General features: G+C 38.9%; 1 protein-coding gene across 2 annotated transcripts in view; it reads right to left on the bottom strand.

Annotated features, from left to right (window-relative positions):
- Positions 1-18,883, bottom strand: part of LOC120868679 (transient receptor potential cation channel subfamily C member 4 associated protein) — a 69,950-nt gene that overhangs the window by 29,010 nt on the left and 22,057 nt on the right. For both annotated transcript variants that reach the window (XM_040247470.1, XM_040247471.1), the window contains exons 4-7: positions 16,519-16,576; positions 14,466-14,521; positions 8,486-8,614; positions 3,196-3,403 (exon numbers count right to left, since the gene is read on the bottom strand). In XM_040247470.1, coding sequence (XP_040103404.1) covers positions 3,196-3,403; positions 8,486-8,614; positions 14,466-14,521; positions 16,519-16,576 — 451 coding nt within the window. The remainder of the gene's footprint in view (positions 1-3,195; positions 3,404-8,485; positions 8,615-14,465; positions 14,522-16,518; positions 16,577-18,883) is intronic.

The raw sequence follows: 18,883 nt of genomic DNA, 5'->3' as shown, positions 1-18,883 counted from the left end.
ATCTCTGAGAGGATTCTGAATTCCATTCTATCTCATATGCTGTGTAAATTAGCCCTTCTCATCCTGGTGTCACCTATAAATCGATAATTGCCAGGCCTGAGGCTCTATTTACATCTCTGACTAAAATTTGAAAGACTTTTCCCCGCAGATGGATCCATTTGTTCCCATCTGAATCGACAGAAGAGATAATTGGTAGTTTCTGAGCAGCCTATAAAGTGCTCTGACATTTTCATTAACTGAGGGGCAGGAAGATAGCATAAATCATCATTTTGCCGGTCAAGAAAACTATTTCACAGCCGCAGTTTACTAGAAACAAAACAAAAACTTTTTGGCAACATCCTACACACTTTAGCCTTCCATACTATAATGGAATGAACTGTGTCCCCCCACCCCATTCTTATGTTGAAGCCCTAATCCACAACATGACCATATCTGGAGACAGAGTCTTTAGGGAGGTAATCAAATGAGGTCATAAAATGAGGTCCTAATCTGACAGGAATGGTATCCTTATTTAAGAGGATGAGACACCAGAGCTCTCTGTGCATGTGCAGAGAAAAGGTCACACTGAAGGCGTGAGAAGGTGGCCATCTCCAAGTCAGGAAGAGAGGCCTCACCAAAACCACTGCTGATGGCACTTGCATCTTGGACCTGTAGCCTCCAAAACTGTGAGAAACTAATTTCTGCTGTTTAAGCCACTCAGTCTGTGCTACCCTGTTATGGTAGCCAATGCTGACTCTTATGTATACCTCTATTGCCTTAAACAACTAACAGCAGAGCTACCAGTTAGATCCTGCAATCCCACTCCTGGGCATATATCTTGGGGGTTTAGCCACTAAGTCGTGTCCGACTCTTGCTACCCCACAGACTGTAGCCTGCCAGGCTCCTCTGTCCACGGGATTCTCCAGGCAAGAATACTGGAAAGGGTTGTCATTTTCTTCTTCAGGGTATCTTCCTAACCCAGGAATCAAACCTGGGTGTCCTGCCCTGCAAGCAGATTCTTTACCAACTGAGCTACAAGGGAAGCCCTGCATATACCTGGAGAATACCATCATTCAAAAAGATACACACGCCACAACATTCATCACAGCACTATTTATAATAGCCAGAACACGGAAGCAACCCAAATGTCCACTGATGGATGAATGGATAAAGACGTGGTACATATACACAACGGAGTATTACTCAGCCATAAAGAATGAAATAATGCCTCTTGAAGCAACACGGAAGGACCTACAGACTGTCATACTGAGTGAAGTAAGCCAGAGAAAGATAAATACCATACAATACCCCTTATATGTGGAATCTAAAAGTAAAAAAAAAGGTACAGGTAAACTTATCTACAAAACAGAAATAGAGTCATACATGGAGAAAACAAACTTACAGTTACTAAGGGGGAAGCAGGGGAGGGATAAACTGGAAGACTGAATTGACACATACACACTACTATATATAAAATAGATAACTAGTAAGAAACTTCTGTATAGCACAGGGAACTCTACTCAGAATTCTGTGATAACCTATATGTGAAAAGAATTTCTTAAAAAAGTGGATGTATGTATATGCATAACTGATTCATTTTGCTGTACAGCAGAAACTAACACATTTTGTATCAACTATACTTGAATAGAAAGAAAGACTGCTGAAATGACAAATGATTTAAGAATATTACATAAACTTAGTTGATAAAGCAACAGCAGGGTTTGAGAAGATTGACTCCAACTTTGAAGTAAGTTATACTATGAACAGCATTGCCCGCTACAGAGAAATCATTCACGAAAGAGTCAATCCACGTGGCCCGCTACAGAGGAATCATTCATGAAAGAGTCAATCCACGTGGCAAACTGCTATCTTATTTTAAGAAACTGCCACAGCTACCCAAGCTTCAGCAACCACCACCCTGATCAGTCAGCAGCCCTCAACACTGAGGCAAAGAGATTATAGCTCTCTGAAGGCTCAGATAATGGCTAGCACTTTAACCAGTATTTTTAATTAAAGTATGTACTTTTTTTAAGATACAGTGCTATTATTACACATTTAATAGACTAAGTATAGTGTAAACATAACCTTTATATGCACTGGGAAACCAAAAAGTTTGTGTGACTCTATTGCAGTATTTGTTTTACCACAGTGCTGCAGATACTGGAATCGAACTTCCAGTCTCTCTAATGTATGACTGTATATATCTTTCTCTGTGTGTGTGTGTGTGTGTGTGTGTGTATATACACACACACACGTGCTAAGTCACTTCAGTCGTGTCTGACTCTTCACATCCCCATGGACTGTAGCTCACCAGGCTCCTCTGTCCATGGAGATTCTCCAGGCAAGAATATTGGAGTGGGCTGCCGTGCCCTCCTCCAGAGGATCTTCCCCATACACAGACACATACACACACATATACACACACACACACAGCATATAGCATCAGTCAGTATCAGTTCAGTCGCTCAGTCATGTCCGACTCTTTGTGATCCCATGGCCTCCCTGTCCATCATCAACTCCCAGAGCTTGCTCAAACTTATGTCCATCGAGTCAGTTATGCCATCCAACCATCTCATCCTCTGTTGTCCCCTTCTCCTCCTGCCTTCAGTCTTTCCCAGCATCAGGGTCTTTTCCAATGAATCAGTTCTTTGTATCAGGTGGCCAAAGTACTGGAGTTTCAGCTTTAGCATCAGTCCTTCCAATGAATATTCAGGACTGATTTCCTTTAGGATGGACTGGTTGGATCTCCTTGCAGTCCAAGAGACTCTCAAGAGTCTTCACCAACACCACAGTTCAAAAGCATCAATTCTTCAGTGCTCAGCTTTCTTTATACTCCAACTCTCACATGCATACATGTGAACTGGAAAAACCATAGCTTTTGACTAGACTGACCTTTGTCAGCAAAGTAATGACCAAAGATTTTTTGCATATAGCATAAAGACCCAGAAAAGGTGTAGCAGAATAAAAGATATGTGTACTTTTAATTTTGATAAATAATGGTGCTTCACTTTTTTGAAATTCTGGCTCTATTAAAAAATCTGATGGCTATGGACTTGGTCCCCCAAAATAATGAACAGATACACACAAATTTTACATACTCTAACTGGACCCAAGGAGCCCTCATATGGGATTCAAATCTCTAGAAATACTGAAAGAAGATTTAGGAAGGGATCTCAGTGCTACAATGTCAAAATTCTGACAACTTAGAGAGTTTACCTTGGTTAATTTCAGCTGCAGAAGGCCCCAAGCTCAAGCTCTTCTTCTGCTGAGCATTTTTGGCAAGAAGCGTATGCTTGTCATCATTCCCTGTATCCATCTCTGAAATGGTGACGGCCAGAATCCGGCAGAAATTAGCAAGCTGTTGCTGATCAAAATTGGATACTAAGGAACTCAGATTGGGGACTTCATCTAGTCGGATCATTTCCTACAAAAGACACAAACAGAACAATTCCCATGCTCAGTTCATTTGAGATTGAATGTGCTACTCTGCTGCATTCCCCTAAGAATGGAGCTTGGTATCTAGACCACTTACGTTCAAATCCCAGCTCCGCAATTTGCAGCTGTGCAACCTTAAGTAAGTCATGGAACTTAAGTCTTTGTTTTCTCATTTATTAAATGGAACTAATCTACCTCACAGTCTTGGTTTGAGGATTAAACCCTTTGAGCGCCACTATTTGTATTCTCTACCTTTGCTCATATGTCCCATTTTGGCTTAAAAAAAAAAAGTCTACCATTCAAATTTTATGAATGAGAAATTGCCACAGATGTTCTCTTTTTAAGACATAAAATATTTTAAACATAGCTGAAGGCCCCTGTGTGTCCCTATCCAGTTGCCTTCACTTCCTTCCCCTCAGAGGTAACCATTACTTTGAAATCTATTTATTAGATCTACACATGTTCACATGTACAAATATTTCCACAACAATACTGTACACAACCTACTATGTATAAAATAAAGATATAATGTATAGCACAGGGAATGCAGCTAGTATTTTATAACTTTAAATGGAGTATAACCTAGGGACTTCCCCAGTGGTCCAGTGTTAAAAATGCCTGCAATGTAGGGGATGAGGGTTTGATCCCTGCTCAGGCAACTAAGATCCCACATGCCTAGGAGCCACTAAGTCTGCATGCTGCCAACCACTGAGCCTGCATGCCACAGCTAGAGGGTCCATGTGCCACAACAAAAGATCCCATGTGCCAAAACTAAGACTGGATGCAGCCAAATAAATTCTTAAAATAAATTTTAATGGAGTATAATTTTTTAAAATTTTGAATCACTAAGCTGTATACCTGAAACTAATATAATTATACCTCAATGAACAAAATATATGGTTTTGTTCTGCATGCAGTGGGATTGACATATTATACCCTATTTTTCACAGTCAACACTGTAATTTAACTTTATTGATACAAGTCAGTCTGGTTTATTCATTTCTCACTGTTTTACCCTATGATTTATTCAATCCTTCTCCTTTTAAAATATGTGTATGTTAAGGTGGACTACAATTTTTCACTATTAAACAAATTTGCAATGAACATTCCCACAGGTGTCTCCTTGTGTACCTGCCTATGTAACCAATTATCAAGAGTAAATGATAGACATTCTCCCCTTTTCCTGTAATAGAAGTATTCCCAACGTTTCAGGTTCAGTTTGATGTCTGCTGTAAATTTTAACAGATAGTCAATATCACCTTAAGGAATTTTCTTTCTATTCCTAGCTTTTATCATGAATGAGTACTGAGTTTAATGAAATGCTTTTTGTTGTTTGGTTATATTCTCATTTCCTTTCTTTCTTAATAGCCACAAATGCTGCACATATATCACATGAGTTTCTCTCCTTGGAGCAGCCTGACATGCTTCAGATAACACCTGCCACCCCTCATCCCATAAATTTACTCCACTTTCACTGGATTGGGTATTTCTCTATCACTGCACATATCACATGAACTTGAAGTTTTCTATTCTTGCATCTAATTTCCCGAACAAACTGACACTGTCTTGAGGGCGAGGTGTGTCTTACCTTCTCTCCAGAGCTTCAGTGCATAGAATCTGGTAGTGAGGGTCTCAGTAAGTATGTACTGAACAACTGGATGATTCCTAGAAGCCCTCCTGAATCCTACTCCCACTTCTGGTTGTCTGTGGAGGGGTATTTGAGAACAACTTCTTCCACCTTTGCTTCTCAGTAACAACAGTAACAATAAATGTTGGCTATTGTTATTATTGAAAACTGGGACTTTCAGCTTATCAGTTACTCTGCTGCTGCTGCTGCTGCTAAGTTGCTTCAGTCGTGTCCGACTCTGTGCGACCCCAGAGACGGAAGCACACCAGGCTCCCTCGTCCCTGGGCTCCAGGCAAGAACACTGGCGTGGGCTGCCATTTCCTTCTCCAATGCATGAAAGTGAAAAGTGAAAGAGAAGTCGCTCAACTCTTAGCGACCCCACAGACTGCAGACTACCAGGCTCCTCCGTCCATGAGATTTGCCAAGCAAGAGTACTGGAGTGGGTTGCCATTGCCTTCTCCCTCAGTTCCTCTAGCCGTGGCTAACAGGGTGTGAGGTTACAACCCAGGCCCTCCCACTCTTCAGGTGCACTTCTTTGGGTTACATTTTAATTTTTATTTAATACTTGGTACAATATATGCTACAAAGTAAAACAAGGTGAACAGCTATGTGTGCCTTTTCTATCACATTTCCCTGTCTCTCTATCAGAGGTAACCACTATCCTGAATTTTATTATTGTTTCTTCATTGAAAAAAGTTTTGTATAATTTAAGTTTGCCTATTTTTGAGCTTTGTAAAAATGATATACTATAGACCACCTTCACTGACTGACTTCTATCAATAATTTCTATGATTTGGCTATGTTGCTGCTTATAGCAACATTCATTGTATAATATCCCATTGTGGGAATAGAGGACATTTATCCATTTTCCTGTTGATGGATCAGAGAGACCTGATTTCAGGCTCTTAATCAATAATGCTATAAACATTATGTGTTTCTTGATGCACAGGTGTAGAAGTTTTTCTGGGGCAGTGGCTTCCAAACCATTCTGACAATATTCAAGAGTAAAAAATAAAATTTCCATCACAACCTAGCAAATATACATAGGTAAATGCATAAATATGTGTATAAACATGAAACAAAAACTTAGTACCCTTACAGAATACATTTTGATCTTTTCTATTAGCTGGTAGATCCACTGAATTGATTTCACACCCTTGTGGCTTCAATTTAGTGTTTTTATTTCTAAGAATCACTGTTATGGGGACTTCCTAGTGGTCCAGTGGTTAAGAATCCGCCTGCCAATGTGAGGGATACAGGTTTGATCCCTGGTCCAGAAGATTCCACATGCCATGGAGCAACTAAAAGCCTTTGTGCCACAACTACTGAGCCTGTGCTCTAGTGGCCGCGAGCACTGCAACTGAGCCCACGTGCTGAAGCCTGTGCACCCTAGAGCCCATGCTCCAAAAACGAGAGACGCCAATGCAATGAGAAGCCTGTGCATTCCAACTAGAGGGGAGCCCCTGCTCGCTGCAACTAGAGAAAGCCTGCACAGCAATGAAGACCTAGCACAGCCAAAAATAAATAAATAAAAGAATCACTGTCCTGGAACTTAGCTTCCCCACAAGCATGCCTGGGCATAGGTTACAGATGTCCTAGGCCACGATACAATGCCTCAGTCCTCAAGGAAATGCTTCCATAGGTGTGGGTCACAGGGAAGGCACATATTCAACTAGAAAACAAAATAGGTTTACTCCACTGATACAAAAAGGTGTCCGCAGTAATGCGTTTGCAGTGATACACATTCTCACGGCAGTTAAGCATCTTCTATTTATGGATCATTTGTCTCTCTTCTGTAAAATGCTTGTTCCTATCACTGCCCATTTTTCTACTGGGCCATTTGTCTCTTCCCTGCTGATGTGTAAGAATTCACGATAAATTCTATTGTTGCTTTTGGTCATTTTTGTTGTTTGTCTGGCCATGCCACGAGGCATGCAGGACCTCTGTTCCCTGGCCAGGTATTGAACTCATGCTCCCTGCAGTTGAAGCTCAGAGTCTTCAACCACTGGAGTGCCAGGGAATTCCTCAAGATAAATTCTGAATACCAGTCTTTTGTTAGTTGAATGAGTTGTAAATATCTTTTCCCAGTTTGTGGCTTGTGTTCCCACTCTCTTTATGGTGTCTATTCTTTCCAACTAACATCTAGCAGAACTCATCACCATTTTTGGCAACACAGAAAAGTATGAGAGGGGAGAGAGCACACAAGAGACAAGAGGGCAAAGTTATGAAGGAGCAATCCCAGAGACTCATGCTGAGATTGTCAGGGAGTTTGGAGTTTCCACCTTGGAAGCCCCTTCTCACAAACTGGAACATACAATTATTGGAAAAATAACAAAGCCTTTTCATCAAAGGGCACAAAGGGTCTGTCTGGGACCTGCACACATCTCCAGTGTGTTTCTACAGACAATGGGTCACTTGTGCATCTTTGGCCTGGGCAATGACAAGCAGAGCCCGGGGAAAGTGCAGCAGAATGACAGAAGTGAAAGCGGGGAATCTCCACAATGCACACGGTGCTCTTTTCACCGCAACAGCAACTCTAAGAGCAATGCTAACTCCCACCTCCTCATTCGTAAAAGAAAGAAATCTGCCAACTGACACGGACTGGGGGAAGAAAACCAGGTTCTAACAAGCATTATGCCAAAAATCTAATACAGTGCTTCTCTAACATGTCTACAGATGTGTTCTGGGGAGGTCTGTGAGTACTTGATGACAAGTTTTTAATTTAGTGCTTTCCATTACAGTTTGCCTTTGGGAAAAAAAAAGCATATTCTGCATCATTTGAAAGTCTGTCTTAAGACCAAGTAGCAGGATTTCAGTGCTCATATTTGTTATTTCCTATGTTGGTCTCAATTAAAACTAACTGCTGAAGATTAATGAGAAAAAACACAGGTGAATGTAACAAGTGAAAGTTAAACATCACCACAAGAAAGCTTCACAACAGTTCAAATATAGAGAAGTGGTAGCAAAACAGAGTCCCTGAACAGCATACAGCAGAAGAGCTATGCGAAAAAGATCCTGCATCATAATAGAGGGACGATTTGATTTCAGCACAGTAACATTAGCTGACACATTAAATTCACGTCAATTTGTCCTTTTGAGTTTTATAATTAGTTTGATTTCAATCTGTCTTAATTTTTATAGTCACTTAAGACCTGTTATAAGGAGCATAACCTAGTAAATATATTTAACACAAAAAAATACCTTTTTTGTGTTAAATATATTTAAGTATTTAAAAATATCTTTAAGTATATGTTTATATATAAATATTCTGTTAGCATATACTATAATAAATATTATATACTTATAAATATATTTAAGTATTTATAAGGAATAAGGTAAAATTCTTCTTTGAAAGAGCTCTTGTATATTACTCATGTTTAAAAATAAACTGTCTGAGACATTCTGCTCCACCCAGTCATGCACCAGCTAGAGGACCCAGCTCACCTTTTTAACACCCAAAATATCTTCAATGAGGGTTGCTGTTTGTAAGAATGTCTTCTTACTCGTCATCAGTGTAAACAGGAAGATCACAAAGTCATTTTTTTCCGCCAAACGCTTTGTAACCCCTTCCGTCTGTCAAGGGAGAAGAAAAGACAGAACAGGTTAAAAATCACAAAATAAAATATGAAGGGCAAAATATACCCTCCAGACACTGGAAAAGCAATTCCATGCTATACCAGGAATTGTGGCTGAGACCGTAAATTCCTACAACTATATAAAAAACACTGTGTATGAATGCATTTTTTTTTCTGGGGAGGAGTTTTTAAATAATATCCATCATAGGCTCTTAACCTAGTATCTGCCTAGTATTTAAATCAAGCACTACAAACCAGCACATAGTAGGCCAAGTTTTATTTGGCCAGCAGCACCTTTTAAATTTTGAATTTAAGTCTTTAGACAGGACAATCTTATTCCAGGTTAGTCACAAGTTCCCACTCTAAAACAAGCAAACCTTTCTTGTTTGCTACCTGATCCTTGGAGGCACTGGTGTTTGCAGCTTTAAAAGCCCTAGGTTTCCATCTAACCTGGATGTAACTCAAATCAGCACAAGGTTGCACTATATTATCCTATCTTCTTTATGTTTTTGTTTCTTCTTCTTTCTTCTCTTTCCTTTGTTTCATTTTCTTTCTTTCTCGTTCCCTTTTTTTCTTCCTTCTTCCCTGTCTTTCCTTTCCCTTCCTTGCCCTTTATTAAAACCAAACTGTGTTCTACTGGAGTATCATTAACATTAGGTATCATTATTAAGAAACACTCTTGTAAGACTGCCCCATAAGACTATTAACAGCATGGAAGCTGTGAATGATGGAGTCTTCACATCATACATGCATCATCTTTTTTTAAATAAGAACAATTTCTTACTGGCTTTAGTTATAAGAGTAATTGTGTACTATTACAATTAGCTTATTTTTATCTTATGGGTCTGTTTGTGCCTACCTGTGCCACTAGCTACACGTGACTACTGAGGACTTGAAATGTGGCTAGTCTGAACTGAGATGTGCTGTGAGAGTAAAAACTACACTGGATTTTCAAAGTTTAAAACAAAAAAAGAATGTATCATTAATAATTACTTATACTGATTACCTGTTATCTCACTAATAATTACTCATATTGATTACATGTTGGAATAGTATTCTTGACATACTCAGTATTAAATAAAATACACTGTTAAAATTAACTTCAACTATTTCTTCCCACTTCTTTTCTTACTTTCAAAAAAACTGCCTATGAGGACATCTAAAACAACCTAGTAAGCGGAGAAGGCAATGGCACCCCACTCCAGTACTCTTGCCTGGAAAATCCCATGGATGGAGAAGACTGGTAGGCTGCAGTCTATGGGGTCGCTAAGAGTCAGACACGACTGAGCGACTTCAATTTCACTTTTCACTTTCCTGCACTGGAGAAGGAAATGGAGGCCCACTCCAGTGTTCTTGCCTGGAGAATCCCAGGGACGGGGGAGCCTGATGGGCTGTCGTCTATGGGGTCGCAGAGAGTCAGATACGACTGAAGTGACTTAGCAGCAGTATGTTGGAGTGATGGGTTATTTCATCTGTTTTTGGAGTATTTTTATATTATACTCTAATATTCTTGAGAGACCAGTATAATACATTTTTATACTTTTTAAAATGTGGTACACAGAAGCAAACACAAAGTATACATAGCCTAAAGTGAAAGTGGAGAGTGAAAAGGTTGGCTTAAAGCTCAACATTCAGAAAAAGAAGATCATGGCATCTGGTCCCATCACTTCATGGCAAATAGATGGGGAAACAGGGGAAACAGAGTCAGACTTTATTTTTGGGGGCTCCAAAATCACTGCAGATGGTGACTGCAGCCTTGAAATTAAAAGATGATTACTCCTTGGAAGGATAGTTATGACCAACCTAGATAGCATATTCAAAAGCAGAGACATTACTTTGCCGACTAAGGTCCATCTAGTCAAGGCTATGGTTTTTCCAGTGGTCATGTATGGATACGAGAGTTGGACTGTGAAGAAGGCAGAGCGCCGAAGAATTGATGCTTTTGAACTGTGGTGTTGGAGAAGACTCTTGAGAGTCCCTTGGACTGCAAGGAGATCCAACCAGTCCATTCTGAAGGAGATCAGCCCTGGGATTTCTTTGGAGAGAATGATGCTGAAGTTGAAACTCTATTATTTTGGCCACCTCATGCGAAGAGTTGACTCACTGGAAAAGACTCTGATGCTGGGAGGGATTGGGGTCAGGAGGAGAAGGGGACAACCGAGGATAAGATGGCTGGATGGCATCACGGACTCGATGGACGCGAGTCTGAGTGAACTCCGGGAGTTGGTGATGGACAGGGAGGCCTGGCGTGCTGCGATTCATGGGGTTGCAAAGAGTCGGACACGACTGAGTGACTGAACTGAACTGAACTGAATCAGGGACTAAAAATGCAGATTAGGTGCAGATTTATTACATAACTCCTTTTTTGTTTTTTTTTAAAAGAAAAAACAGATCTGAATCTTCATGGTTTTAAAATTCTACATGTCTTTTACATTTGTTATTTAAATGACCTCTAAATGGTTAATGTACAATGAATACTTTTTTCAGAAACTGAACCATGAATTCTGACCTCATCAATATGATTATTCTAAACAGAATAAGAGAGTGTTGGGAAGGGCTGTGTGCTGCTTGGAGACTACCACCAGCACATGCCTTCTTGTAGAATCCAGGCGACCAATCTGTGCAAAATGCTTCTGAAGACTAATGATTATGGCTGATTTTAAAGTCAGTCAATGGGATTAGAGTTTCTGTTTTGAAACATCAAAGGGCATTTAAAAAAATAAATGAAACAATTTGCTTTCACAGTCTACAGAGGTAAACTCAAAATTATGAATATCTGCATGCAGTACACTCCTTTTCAAATATTTTTGAAAAATTTATACATTTTATAAAGCATGTCTTAAAGAGTGTAAGTTTTCTGATACTGGTTTCACAAAAGGACAAATGCTGCTAACAATAACTAACAGTGAATATCTAAGTTCAAGCTAATGTATATGTAACAGGCAATTAAGGTAGCTAATCATAAGCCACAATGCACATTTTCCCTATGAAAAAATGAACTAGTTTGACCCACATTTCTAGAGTTACTTGGGTAGAAAAACAAAAACCACTTTAATTCAGCTGAGAGTTTTTATGAATTTATTGTTCCTAAAATGTAACCAGGTAAATAGTAAATGATATGTACCACTGAACTATACTATTATTTTAACTTTTCTATAAAAAGATGGCCTGCTGTGTTGGAAGGGATGAATGAGCACTGTTGGACAAATGAGAAAAATGTCACAGAATGTCTGTTTCTTCCATAAATTATACTTTCTTCTTCCATGACACAGGTTTCACTCTATAAAACTTTGTCCCCAAAGGAACTTTACAACTGTTTTGTGCCTTTCTGGCCTGACAGTACTCCTTCTCCATCACTTTTCCAAGGACCCATGGTCTTTAAGATGTACCTGAAGCCTGGACTGGGATGCGGGTCCACCAGTGGGCACGGTGGCTGGAAGCTGGAGAGTGGGGACTGGAGAGCAGTCTCAGGGCCAGGACCCCAGGACCCCGACCTACCACAGAGAGATGGCCTGAGCGAACAGGAAGGAGGAAATTTCTGGCAAGGAGTGCCCCAGAGGAAAGCTGCACAGCCATGGAAGCAGGGCACCACTGCTGAGTCACACATAGGGGTGCAACTCCTTTTAAATATTTTATTTCAACAGATCAGTAGACTAAGCTTGTTTTAGCCTTTTTTGGTGACAGTAGTCTTTGATGAATCCTTTTGAACTCTGAACTTACTGACAGTTTAGGCCCTTAAACAATTTTTCATTTGTATGCTGGAATCAAGATTGCCAAGAGAAATATCAATAACCTCAGATATGCAGATGACATCACCCTTATGGCAGACAGTGAAGAGGAACTAAAAAGCCTCTTGATGAAGGTGAAAGAGGAGAGTGAAAAAGTTGGCTTAAAGCTCAGCATTCAGAAAACTAAGATCATGGCATCCAGTCCCATCACTTCATGGGAAATAGAAGGGGAAACAGTGGAAACAGTGTCAGACTTTATTTTGGGGGGCTCCAAAATCACTGCAGACGGTGATTGCAACCATGAAATTAAAAGACACTCCTTGGAAGGAAAGTTATGACCAACCTAGATAGCATATTCAAAAGCAGAGACATTACTTTGCCAACAAAGGTCTGTCTAGTCAAGGTTATGGTTTTTCCAGTAGTCATGTATGGATGTGAAAGTTGGACTGTGAAGAAAGCTGAGTGCCAAAGAATTGATGCTTTTGAACTGTGGTGTTGGAGAAGACTCTTGAGAGTCCCATGGACTGCAAGGAGATCCAAACAGTCCATTCTAAAGGAGATCAGTCCTGGGTGTTCTTTGGAAGGAATGATGCTAAAGCTGAAACTCCAGTATTTTGGCCACCTCATGCGAAGAGTTGACTCACTGGAAAAGACTGATGCTGGGAGGGATTGGGGGCAGGAGGAGAAAGGGACGACAGAGGATGAGATGGCTCGATGGCATCACCGACTTGATGGACATGGGTTTGGGTGAACTCCAGGAGTTGGTGATGGACAGGGAGGCCTGGTGTGCTGCAATTCATGGGGTTGCAAAGAGTCAGACATGACTGAGTGACTGAACTGAACTGAAGACATATCTCCCTTGCTCAGGACCTCAGTTTTATTTCCTGTATGTTTATAGTTATATCCAAAGCTTACCTCTTTTTAATTATTTTTATTCAAATGGTCTATCATGTATGTTGTCAAGATCTTTGTGGATGCTGATTTTTACCTTAGGATATCAATCCTGAACTAATAAACACGTCATTTCTAAAGGTAAAATAAAAAAAACCTGAGTGTTTTGTGTTATATTTCTATTGCAGAGCACTGTTATAATAGGCTTAACTGTGTTAAGCACTGAAACATATTTCCCTATTTGTGTTGGTTGCTAAGACGCTTAAACCCAAATTTGTACCCCAATCCACGGTACAGATGATTTTATGTTCAGCCCAATTCCTGGATACCTGCTTCTAAATTAATGATCTTGGTAGATTTTACATGCTCCTAACAAAGTACCTGAAATCCTTCTTTGAATGAGGCAAGCAATGAAATGAAATGAAATATTCCTTTGGGCTTTGACTACATATAGGTTTCACTTCTACAGCAGCATCTGTTTCCTTCTATTGTATATGATTCACTCTTTACAGTTTACCACATAAGCTCCCAAAAGACAGGTACTGTGTCTTACAAAAATTAACACTGTATATTGCTTTACAAAGTGCTTTCACATCTATCATCTCACTTAATTCTCACAATAACCCTATGGTGTTATTAGTATGATTACTAACCACACTCTGCTAAGAAATGAAACTGAAGCAAAGGGAGAAGGAATAAGCAAGAAGACAAGAGCCAGAACCCCGAGTCAACTTCCAGCCCTAAGTGCTATGCTCTCTCTACCAAACTGCTTCTTCTATTTACCATTCTTTCTCACTCAGTGATCAACCTAGATGAGCGTCCTGCTCAACAAAAGGTGGGCCTTCTGGTTCTTGTTCTGTTTTCTAACAATAAAAATGAAGGAGTAGGCACAGCAGAGTTTAAAGAAATCCTAAAAGGTCATAGACACGCTTCCAATGCTTGCATCCATTTAACAAGTATTTGTTCAGTCTCTGCTTGGACTCCTCCAGGGCTAGAGGAGTTCAGTAGCTGTTGAATCAGCCATGGTTCTTAACAATTACTATGAAATTTTGCCACCCCACAATTTCTACCTGTTGATTCTGGTTCTTGGGCACACATAAGTCCGTAAGTCCAATTCTCCAATGTGTGAAGATAGCTGTCATGTCTACCACCCCCATTCAAATCTTCCTTCCTCAAGCACTGCAGATCTGGTAGGGAGATAAGTGAGGTCCCAGTGGCAGGGGTACTTACACAGACACAGGTATTATACAAGATGCTCAAACAGTCCTTGGACATTTCATCACTTACTGAAAGTGAAAGGGGAACAAGTGGTTATTTTTCTCATTGGAAAGACAGTACCACAGAATCAAAGTTTTGAAAATAAGAATTGTTCCCCATAATCCCAAAATGATTATTTTCCTTTCCGCATACCTCCTTCCAGTCCTTATTTACCTGAGTTTCAGGATGCCTATCAGAACCTATTAACCGATTTGTATATAGCTTTTTGGTCTGATATACTACTATGCTTATTAGGCTCCACAGTCGTCATAACTTCAACCTGTTGTGGTGTTACCACTTAATTAGCCATGTTCCCTTTGTAGCTTGCTAAAAATCATATCCAGCTTTTTTCTTTTTTACTTTTGCTATTTAAATAGGCTAGAAATAACGTAATATACAGCCTTAATTTTATGCTTGTGTTGAACTGGTTCCCTAAAACACATTTCCAAAAACAGAATTGTTAAGAACCCACTAAAACTAAAGTATCAGCGCCATGATTGTTGTTATAAATCTCCACTGAAAATTCTATCAGCAGCAAACAAGGAAGTCATTTTTACTCCAGCCTCAAAGTGTTCTGTTTTATTATTTGTGCTAAATAAAAGGCTTTTAATCCCTAACCTACTGACTCTAATAAAGAACTAGTTACTTCTCTGTGAGCAGGAACAGAAGAGTATGACAAAATGGAAAATAAATTTTCATGACCTCAAAAGCAGGAGATAATAAAGCTGAGTATGAACCATGGATAAAGTGTTTTGTTTGGCATCATTTTTTTATTTTTAAAAACTGTTTACATTCATTCCCATGCTGCCACAAACTCTAAAATGTTGGGCTTCTCTTCACAATTCCAGTGGGCAGCCCTGCCAAGCTAGAGTGACCAGAGGGCTAACTGACATAATCTTGAGACAATGGAGATGTCCTATATCCCTCACCACCGCTTTTCAACCTAAGGGGGCTTTTTCGTTTATTTCATGACTTCAGAGCAGGCTGGAACACCAAATCAGTGTATTTCAATACGTCTAGACCTTCATTTTCAAAGGGAATTGGAATTCACTCATTCATCAAATATTTATTCAGCATCCACTCTAGAGCAGATACAGAATATACAGAGGTTAGCAGGGGGAAAAAAAAAAGACAAAGCCTCACAGAACTTATAAATTTAGAGTGGAAGAGAGAATAAATAAGTACACCAACAGGTAATTATAAGATGCTACTTGCTACGAGGACCAAGGACATGAAGAATCAATTTAGACAGGATACAAAGGTACAACATCAAAGATGAATATAAATCCTCTTAACCGCTCCTGCACATATAAACAAGGCCTTCCTTATACACTAGGTCATGTTTTTTTTTGTTTAGAAGAAAAATTTTTCATTAAAAAAAAAAAAAACAACTGATGTTTGTAGTAAACATTCATTATATGTTAACTGATCCCTGGCTTATAATGTCAAAGTAAGTGTACTTACAATTTTTAAAAAAATTATAAAAGGACTACCTAAAAATAGTATTTGCAACATGTGTAAGTTATAAAGACTAATAATAGGACAATACCCATATGCCCACCGCCCAATTCAAGAAATTATGTGCTATCTTAACACTCTGACTTTTCACCATACACATTCTGGTAGTAACAGAACTTTTTACAAAGAGCATGAATAACCTCATAACAACAAAAACAAGACAATAATTAAAAAAAAATAAATGATCTTGCCAGTTTTTTCCTTACTCTCTCAATTAATGATATGAGAAATAAGAATTTGCAAAGAAAACATAAAAGCTGAACCCAAAGACTGTTAGAAATTACGAAGATGCAATTCTTTTAGTCCAGTAGTTTTCACACTTTTTGATTTAAAGCACCAGATTTGTATTTTCTACCGAGTATACAATAAAGAGAGCAGTTAGGCAGAGAATGTTCTACAGCTGAATGTAAGGCATGTCCTCAGTGTGAAGGGAAAGAAGAGACACTCCTGGGAATCACCACAATAGGAGGTTAGGAAATGAGCACCAGTAGCTGTTGAGTATACTTACTTTTCAGCTTCTGTCCCCGAATAGAAATTGTAGGCCTCATAAGAATTTCTACAAGGAGCTATTTAAAAAAAAAAAAAAGGATAAAATCTTCAAAATTCAAAGCACAACTTGTAAAACAATCTTTGCTGTGATAACGCATGGTCCAAATATCTGTCATGGTACTGCAAGACCCTTTTGTTCCCAACACAGGGAAAAGGCAGTGAAGTTCAGGGAAATGAGCACTGTACCAAGAGTCAGGAAACCTGGGTTCTAGTCACAGCTCAGCCACCTATTCTCCATGTAAACTTGGGCAAGTCAGGGTCCCACCATGGTCTCAACCCTCATTTCAAAAGAATGTTAGATTAGTTAACCTCTGGGATCCAATATGGCTTCTATTTTTTAAAAGCTGCAAAACATTATAACAATGATTACTCTTGCTTTAGAATATTTATGTTCTTTTATAAACACAAGTTTATAAAAAGAATCACAAAAGATACACCATAAACTGTTAATACTGATTTCCACAGGGAGAGGATATGCATTCACTTATCATTTTACATACCTTTAGTACAACATATTACTGTTTAAGGGCTTCCCTGGCGGCTCAGACAGCAATGTGGGAGACCCAGGTTCAATTCCTGGGTCAGGAAGATCCCCTGAGAAGGGAATGGCAACCCACTCCAGTATTCTTGCCTAGAGAGTCCCGTGGATAGAGGAGACTGGTGGGCTATATATAGTTCATGGGGTTGGAAAGAGTCAGACATGACTGAGTGACTAACACTTTCACTTCATAACTGTTTAAACTGTTTATAATAAATATGCATTTAAAAGCTCATTCTGAAAAAAAAAAAACCCAACATTTTGTTGAAAGAGAGCTTACAATGAAAAAAGGGTCAATCCAGTGGAAAAGATATAACAATAATAAACATATATGCATCTAACAACAGAGTCTCAAAAGACACGATGCAAAAACTGACAGAACTGAAGGAAACAGACAAGTCAAAAACAGTAGTTGGACAATACAATACTCCACTCTCAATAATGGATAGAAAATGAGGTTATCACCAAACAGAAGACCTGAACACAATAAACCAATCAGCTCTAACAGATAGCTATAAACTTCTGCCCAGCAAGAGCAGAAAACATGTTCTACTAAAGCACACATGGAATACACACACACACAGAAGAATACTACTCAGCTATAAAAAAGAACAAAAATTTGCCATTTGCAGTAACAGCAACAGACTTGGAGGACATTATGCTAAATGAAATAAAACAGAGAAAGACAAACACTATATAAGTATCACTTGTATGTGGAATCTAAAAAATAAAACAAAATAGCGACTATAGTAAAAAAAGAAGCAAACTCACAGATACAGAGAACAAACCAGTAGTTACCAGTTGTGGGGAGGGGCAACATAAAAGTGGGGGAAGTACAAATACTGAGTGTAACACAGGTTACATGAATGTATTATAAAACAGGGGGAAGATAGCCAATATTTATAATAACTAAAAATGGAGCATAACCTTTAAAAACTGTGAATCACTATGCTGTACATCTATAACTTATATAACATTGTATAGCAACTGTACTTCAGTAAAAATGCAAAAAATTTCTCTTAAAAGAAAAAAAAAGGAGTTATCTCAAACCAATAGCCTAATCTTTTACTTCAATTCACTGGAAAAAAGAGGTGTAAGCCAACCCCAAAGCAAGCAAAAGAAAAGAAACAATAAGGATTAGAATGGAAACTAATTTAGCAGAGAATAGAAAATAACAGAATATCAACGATATCACCACTGACCTTATGGAAAAGAAAAACTACCTTCCTCCTGATGAATATTTTTAACTATTATATGTAATGTCACACTAAGCATTTTTGTATACAAAGCTTTATCTCATTTTGACTTATGTCCTCAGAAGAGATTCACATAAACACAAACAGCAAAATCAGTAACGATCTTTAAGATTTTGAGATGTACTATACAAAAGCTTTTCAAAGAGATGCCCTGCTTTTCAGTCATCCCAGGAAAGTATGAGGAGCTCATCCTACATAGATTATTACATTTAAAATAAACTATCTTCAAATACATGATGTACTATGTCAATGAACAAATTAAAAGTCCTTGAATGCCAAGCATGGATTATACCTGGCCCACAGATGTAATTCATGTCGTCCACATCTACTAAAAAGCTGATTCTACTTACGAATCTAGATTTCCTACATCCCTGAGGGCAAAGGTCAACCGAAATGGAAGTCATTTCCCCATAAAAGCAGGCATGCACTCTCCAGTTCATCTCAGTCCCTGCAGTCATTTAATTTATGTAGATCATCTTACTCTGGGCCTGCTTCACTATATACCTACTTGATCCTACAGGCATCTAACT

Source organism: Oryx dammah, unplaced genomic scaffold, assembly GCF_014754425.2.
Source record: "Oryx dammah isolate SB20612 unplaced genomic scaffold, SCBI_Odam_1.1 HiC_scaffold_10, whole genome shotgun sequence".
Lineage (NCBI taxonomy): Eukaryota > Metazoa > Chordata > Mammalia > Artiodactyla > Bovidae > Oryx > Oryx dammah.
The sequence above is the reverse complement of the archived record's forward strand: the minus strand, read 5'-3'. Positions and strand labels throughout refer to the sequence as shown.